The sequence below is a fragment of the Borostomias antarcticus genome (genome assembly GCF_949987555.1).
Source record: "Borostomias antarcticus genome assembly, chromosome: 6".
In the NCBI taxonomy this organism is placed as follows: Eukaryota; Metazoa; Chordata; class Actinopteri; order Stomiiformes; family Stomiidae; genus Borostomias; species Borostomias antarcticus.
The window spans coordinates 30,865,782-30,873,281 of record NC_140239.1 but is presented as its reverse complement, the minus strand read 5'-3'; the positions used below and the strand labels follow the sequence as shown (position 1 = coordinate 30,873,281).

Below are 7,500 nucleotides of genomic sequence, written 5' to 3'. Positions count from 1 at the left end.
GTGGTATCGTCTCTGCTCTGGAGACAGCTGTTCCAGAACCTTCCGGCATTCCTCTCAGGCTGAAATCACAATAATAACCATCGGTCTGTCAGCGGCAGATCAGCTGGAGGCGCAAGGAAGCCGGCGAGCAGACCTGATGAAATGAACGAGAGAGAGAGAGAGAGAGAGAAAAAAAGAGGGAGAAAGAGAGCGTGAGAGAGAGTGATTTTTGAACACAAAAAGCAGAGGATGAATAGGAGGAGAGAGAGAAAAGAGGGTGAGAGAGAGGATGATGTGCTGTACTGGTCTGATGGAGGGAAGGGCTGACAGACAGATTAAGAAACTTCTAGAAGGGGTGACATGCTGGAGAGGGGAGAGCGGGGGGGGGGTAGAGTGACCATGAGGCAGAATGTGAAACATGTTGTCCTAGAGTGAGCCGTAAAACTGTTGGAGGAGGGGAGCATTTCACATTTCACCTGAAACGAGCCATAAAAAGGCCTCTCTGAGGAGTTCCCCGGTGACGACTATTGTCCCCAAACGTGGGTGACCGAGGGGGCGGCTCGTCTTCTCGGTCCACCCTGCGAGAAATGTCCCTAGGCAGGTACCGTAGGTCGGGGCGCAACCGCATAAATTACAGGGCTGGGGCTAGTACTACATTAACTCTCTTTGCCAGTACAACCATTAGCAGAGGACCCATAGGTGTCCCTACATGTGCCTGTGGAGAAACAAGGGTCTTTCCGCCGCTCAGGACCCATACTGTTGATTCTTCATACTGTACACAACCCAATAGAGAATTGTCTGTCTGTTTCAATCAAATATGGCTCAGTGTCACTGTCATTGTCACTCAGCAAAGTGATACTTTCTACCTAGCAGACATGTGGAATGTACACTATTGTGTGTCAGTACAAAGGAAGTCAAAGAATGTGAAAACACAGAGAGCTATAGACAGTATTATAGAAATACCAGACTGTCCCTCACACCCACACAAGCGTCTTAACAAGCTATCATTATGAGGACGGTCTTCAAATGTGGTCAATAGACAATCACTTACATGACATGGACAAGCTGTTGTTGTGGTGGTGAGTCTCAGCTCTGGACAGATGAATCAAAGCTATTCATCTAGTAAATAATATCTGCTGCCAGTAATTGTGCTACGCATAGTGTGTGTGTGTGTGTGTGTGTGTGTGTGTGTGTGTGTGTGTGTGTGTGTGTGTGTGTGTGTGTGTGAGGCATGCTGTAAATGTGATGTCATGAAAGTGTGTGTTCACGTGAGAGGGGAGGGGGGGGGACCTTAGCAGAATGTGATGAATGACGTCTGGGTTGGGGGGGGGGGACTCTTAATTACATGGCGGTTCTTGTCAAAGGCTATAATTAGTACCTCTGGTCAGGTGTGGTGAGTACAGCAGGATGCAGGACAGGAACAACCAGGTAAGGAACAACAAACAGGATAAAGAAAGAGAGAGAGGGGGAAAGAGAGAGAGACATAGAGAGAGAGAGAGAGAGAGAGAGAGAGGGTGAGAGAGAGAGAGAGAGAGAGAGAGAGAGGGCGAGACAGAGAGAAGGAGAGACAGATAGAGAGAGAGACAGAGGGAGAGAGGGAAAGAGAGAGAGAGACAGAGAGAAGGAGAGACAGAGAGAGAGAAACAGAGGGAGAGAGGGAAAGAGAGAGAGAGAGAGAGAGAGAAAAGGAGAGACAGATAGAGAGAGACAGAGGGAGAGAGGGAAAGAGAGACAGAGAGAGAGGGAAAGAGAGAGAGAGAGACAGAGGGAGAGAGGGAAAGAGAGAGAGAGAGACAGAGAAAAGGAGAGACAGATAGAGAGAGACAGAGGGAGAGAGGGAAAGAGAGACAGAGAGAGAGACAGAGAGAAGGAGAGACAGATAGAGAGAGACAGAGGGAGAGAGGGAAAGAGAGAGAGAGAAAGAGAAAAGGAGAGACAGATAGAGAGAGACAGAGGGAGAGAGGGAAAGAGAGACATAGAGAGAGGGAGGGGGAGAGAGAAACAGAGAGAGAGAGGGAGGGAGAGAGACAGAGAGGGAGAAAGACCGAGAAAGAGAACAAGAGAGCGAGTGTGCGTGCTTGCATGTGTGTGTGTGTGTGTGTGTGTGTGTGTGGTTGGGGGTGGGTGCAGTATGTAGCCTGCAGGTATAGGGGTTGTTATATGAACTTCCTGGACAGTGGGGAAAGTGAATGGGGATACACTATAGTTGAATGTGTGTGTGTGTGTGTGTGTGTGTGTGTGTGTGTGTGTGTGTGTGTGTGTGTGTGTGTGTGCGTGCGTGTGCATACGTACGTGCAGTACGTGTAATACGTGTAAATACGTGTAACACGTGTAAATACGTGTGCATGTGTGCTTGTCTGCATACGTGTGTGTGTGTGTGTGTGTGTGTGACTGACTCCAGTTGGCAGCGTTGCGTGTCACGCAAACAGCATTCTCAGGATAAACCTCTAATTCAGCCGTTCTGTAGGAGCCGTCTGGCTTCCTGCCAAGTCAGGCGTTTCCCCGAGAGAAGATAGCACCGCCCGAGTGAGAGGGATACCTCGAAATAATAAACACAACACAACACCGGGCTCTGAGCATTCACGAGAACAACCAATCTAGCTGTGTGTCTGGTAAAAAATGTCATATCTCAACAGTGACAACAATACATCCTTCCAGACTGCAACTGTCATCGGTAGGAGTGTATCTGATTTCTTCACATCTATAAAGCTTTATTCTAGTCTTCGACGTGATAATCTTACCCCAGCTAAGCAGGCCGGAGGCCTATATTTCAATAACACGTAGTCTACCAGAGTTGGCGGTTTTGTGTGATGCGTTGGTTGAGTGTTTTATTTGTTGTAATATGCTTATTTTATTTTATGTAACCTTTATTTAACCAGGTAAAGAAGCTTGAGATCAAATAACTATTTTTTCGAGCAACACCTTATCAAAGTAACAAGATGGCTACTGTACATTTCAGTGTATTTTTGCTCATTCCTGTGAGAGGGGATGTCATAACACAGGTGACACTGAACAAAGATACACAGAAACATGCATACACAGCATCCCCCCAAACACACGCACACGCATCCCCCCCCCAAGACACGCGCACGCACGCACACACACGTCCCTCTGACGTCCACCGCGTGCGCGTTCTAAAAGAACAACATAGCTGTGCGTTCCCACCCAGGAAAGAGGCAAGAGAGTGTCAGAGAGGTGGAGATCTATCTGTCTCAACCGGACATATCTGGCTGACAGGTAGCTTGCCTCCTTGAGAAGGCTCTGTTGTTGGATCCTATCCTATCCGCCCCGGGGCAGAAAATGAATGAGCTTGAACGGGAGGAGTCAGAGAGAGATGGAGGGAGGAGGAAGGAGAGAGGGCAGGCTTACACACACGCACACACGCACACACGCACACACACACACACACACACACACACACACACACACACCCTCACTCATACATTCAGTCTGTCACTCAGTCGCACAGGTAGACACACAGGATACAGAGGGTCATCTGAGTGAGGTCTCAGTCTAGTGCTAGAAAGAGACGGAGAGAGACGGGGGACAAACGGAAGACGCGATACGAGAAGTGGCACCAGTTGCAGGCGGACGCTGCAGAGCGCGAGGAGGGCACAGCTCAGCTCCCCTATGTGTGGACCCTCTCAAGGCTTGACAGTAAGTTTGACAAAGTCAACAACTTTTTTTATATGCTGCTGTACGTGTGCTTTATTGACTTTGTGGTTTAATTTTAGTGTTCAAATATGAGTTTTTTTTTATATGTAGCATAACATTCACCTTAAACTTCGTATTTTACAATTTATTTTCTAGGCATTTCAATATTTCTCAGACAAAAGCACAGCTGGGTTTTAGGGTTGACTCATGTATTTTTCAGAGTGTATTTTCTGCTGTCACTGAGTTTCATGGTTTCAGAGTGAGTTTTCTCAGTTGTGACAGTCATACCGAGGCTCCTGCTGTCACCCTGCGAAAGAAAAATCTATTCTCTGTTTCTCAATCACATTTATGTTGTAACTCGACGATCAGACATATTGCAATTTCATTAATGCTACAATATTTCAAGTCACAACGAATCATTTAAGTCGATCAGTTTCACGAGCAGTTTTTATTGATCTAAATGAGTATCTAAAAGGAGGCAACACGAATGTTGATTTCTTAGTTTCATTTGTGACGAAATCGGAATTACATTTGAACCTGTGAGCAGTCAGAGGACCCACCTTCTCAGAAGTGGGATTGGTTGAAAGAAAGTCTCACGCACACTACCTGCTGCCTGCTAACTCGCATTACTCAACAGCTGCTCCACCACACACACACACACACACACACACACACACACACACACACACACACACACACACACACACACACACACACACACACACACACACACACACATCCTCACACTCACCACAGACTTGCATCAGGCCAGACAGCATTTTTCTCTCTTTCCTCATAATTACTTAACACTCGTTCAATCTGATTAGTTGGAGCTCCTGTCTGATTTGTCTTGATAGGCAAAGAACAGGAAGTTGGAAATGGTAAACCAGCAACAACAAAAGTGGTTTCACTGTTGTGGCTGATGATCTTCTTGCGCATCATCGCGTGGTTCTTTTCTCATCCATATCAACGGCTGCTTTTCCGTCTTGTTCTCTGTTTGTAATCACTTGGTTGGGTGAAGACATGTGTGGACCGTCCGCCACTGAGGAACTGAGAGTTGGGCAGAGGGGAGCAAGAAAGAGGGAGTGAGGGAGAGAGAGAGGGAGTGAGATAGTGAAAGTGAGAAAGTGAGTGAGTGAGAGAGAGTGAGTGAGTGAGTGAGAGTAAGTGAGTGAGTGAGTGAGTGAGTGAGTGAGAGTGAAGGAGTGAGTGAGAGAGAGAGTGTGAGTGAGAGAGTGAGTGAGAGAGAGAGAGTGTGAGTGAGTGAGTGAGTGAGAGAGAGAGAGTGTGAGTGAGTGAGTGAGTGAGAGAGAGAGAGTGAGAGAGTGAGTGAGAGAGAGAGTGAGTGAGTGAGTGAGTGAGTGAGTGAGTGAGTGAGTGAGTGAGTGAGTGAGTGAGTGAGTGTGAGAGGGTGATTGGGCCAGGAGCCAGGTCCAGGTCCCAGTCAGCTCATAGGCTCGGAGGAAGTCTGGACTCTTCACTAGCGGAGGGGGGGGCGGAGAGGGGGGGGCTTCCTCGTGAAAGTGGTGTCGCTCACAGGGCTGACGTAGACAGGAACTTCCTCCTCTGCTCCTCGGGGGGGGGGACGCCAAACTTTGAAGCTTGTTTGTCCGCTAGCAGTCGGCCAGTGGGAAAGTTAGGAAGGACCGCCCCTTCCCTCCAAACCCCCCCCCCCCCACCCCCCCACCCCCTTGCCGCCGTCTGCCCCCCCCCCGCCACCCCCTGCCCTCCTTCTGCCCCCCCCCCACCCTCTGCCCTCCTTCTGTCTCACCCCTCTCATCCTCTCAGGCATCTATTTCTAGCGCCGCTCAAAGAATGATCTTTCCCCCCATGCTACGTCCGCTTGTTTGCGATGCTTTAGGCTTTCTTTCCTCTACTTGTGTGTGTGTGTGTGTGTGTGTGTGGGGGGGGGGGGGGGTCAAAGGGCAAGGAAGACCAGTAGGGACGAGGAAGCTGATTATTTTGCCCAATACACTCAGCAGTTATCTTTCATTCGCTATCTTTGTCGTCCCTCTCTCTCTCTCTCTCTCTCCCTCCCTCTCCCTCTCTCTCCATCTCCCCCCAGGCCTCATCCTCCCAGCACAAGACGACCATGCTCACCTCAGAAGGGTCACCCAGCGACACGACAGGGGTCATCGCCGCGGCGACGTCGGGTGCGCCGGACGAGGACATGACGGCGTGGAGCGAGGCGGAGTTCGAGGAGCGGTGCACGTACACGGTGAAGGACCAGCCGCTGGACAGAGACGCCGGGGGCCCGAAGAAGACGAGGGCCGAGAGGTCGCTCCCCAGGAACCTGGCCCTCAAACGGTGCCCGAAATCCGCCGAGGTAAACGCCGCACGCCTTTCCCGTTCGCCACAGAGCGGGTGACTCGAACGGAGGTGAAGTAGATGGCGTTCAGACGTTCCTGTGTGCGTGCGCGTGCGTTTGAGCGCATCCCGAGACGTGCGCGCCTCTCTGTGTCCATGCGGGCGTAACAGGACATAGGCTACGAGGCTACAAGGCTACATGTTTGTGTCTGAATTCATCCCCCTGCGTCACGCCGCCCGTGCTACATCCTCCCATCCTTCCTCGGGGGGGGAGGAAGCGCTTGACATGCCGTTGTCTAATTTCAGCGTTTCCTCCGCGCCGAGCGCGTCCTCGAGTCAGACCAGACAATAGCCAGCCCCTCAGAACACAGCCTGAGGCCGCCATGATTAACCGCTGCCCCGCCGCCTCCGATTCTCGGGCCCATTGTCCCGACGCACAATTAAACCGTAAAGCGGAGACAGGGGGAATCCACCTCGAGGAGGCGATCGTAAACAAGCCCTCTTACAGTAGTAGTGCGCGGACTAAGTTTATCGACGTGAAAGCATGACGGATGATTGATGCTAGCGCAGGTGGAAGGTTGTCTGGGATTGGGTAGCTTCAAAGCGTGTTTGGTATGAGGGTGCTGCTAGTCCTTTGTCCGTGTGAATGAGAGAGGTTTGCCTGAAAGGCGACACGTGGTTTCTAGTTTTAAACAAGTGCATCGCTGGAGCTACAGAGCAGCGTGTGTTGGGCTGGAGGATCAGAGCCAGGCTAGCTAGCCCAGGTGGATCAGAGCAAGGCTAGCTAGCCCAGGTGGATCAGAGTTAGGCTAGCTAGCCCAGGTGGATCAGAGCAAGGCTAGCTAGCCCAGGTGGATCAGAGCCAGGCTAGCTAGCCCAGGTGGATCAGAGGAAGGCTAGCTAGCCCAGGTGGATCAGAGCAAGGCTAGCTAGCCCAGGTGGATCAGAGCCAGGCTAGCTAGCCCAGGTGGATCAGAGGAAGGCTAGCCCAGGTGGATCAGAGCCAGGCTAGCTAGCCCAGGTGGATCAGAGGAAGGCTAGCTAGCCCAGGTGGATCAGAGCCAGGCTAGCTAGCCCAGGTGGATCAGAGCAAGGCTAGCTAGCCCAGGTGGATCAGAGCCAGGCTAGCTAGCCCAGGTGGATCAGAGCAAGGCTAGCTAGCCCAGGTGGATCAGAGGAAGGCTAGCTAGCCCAGGTGGATCAGAGGAAGGCTAGCTAGCCCAGGTGGATCAGAGCCAGGCTAGCTAGCCCAGGTGGATCAGAGCAAGGCTAGCTAGCCCAGGTGGATCAGAGCCAGGCTAGCTAGCCCAGATGGATCAGAGGAAGGCTAGCTAGCCCAGGTGGATCAGAGCAAGGCTAGCTAGCCCAGGTGGATCAGAGCCAGGCTAGCTAGCCCAGGTGGATCAGAGGAAGGCTAGCTAGCCCAGGAGGATCAGAGGAAGGCTAGCTAGCCCAGGTGGATCAGAGCAAGGCTAGCTAGCCCAGGTGGATCAGTGCAAGGCTAGCTAGCCCAGGTGTTCTCAGGTAAATACCTGCAGCATCTCTGACCTCCTGGGAAGG

The 7,500-nt window shown here is 51.4% G+C and overlaps 1 protein-coding gene across 1 annotated transcript in view; it reads left to right on the top strand.

Annotated features, from left to right (window-relative positions):
* Positions 1–5,725: 5,725 nt before the first annotated feature.
* The window catches only part of prdm1c (PR domain containing 1c, with ZNF domain), a gene marked incomplete at both ends in the record, with an annotated part of 11,489 nt that continues 9,714 nt past the window's right edge, over positions 5,726–7,500 (top strand). The window contains one exon of the mRNA XM_084440144.1: positions 5,726–5,959. Coding sequence (XP_084296270.1) covers positions 5,726–5,959 — 234 coding nt within the window. The remainder of the gene's footprint in view (positions 5,960–7,500) is intronic.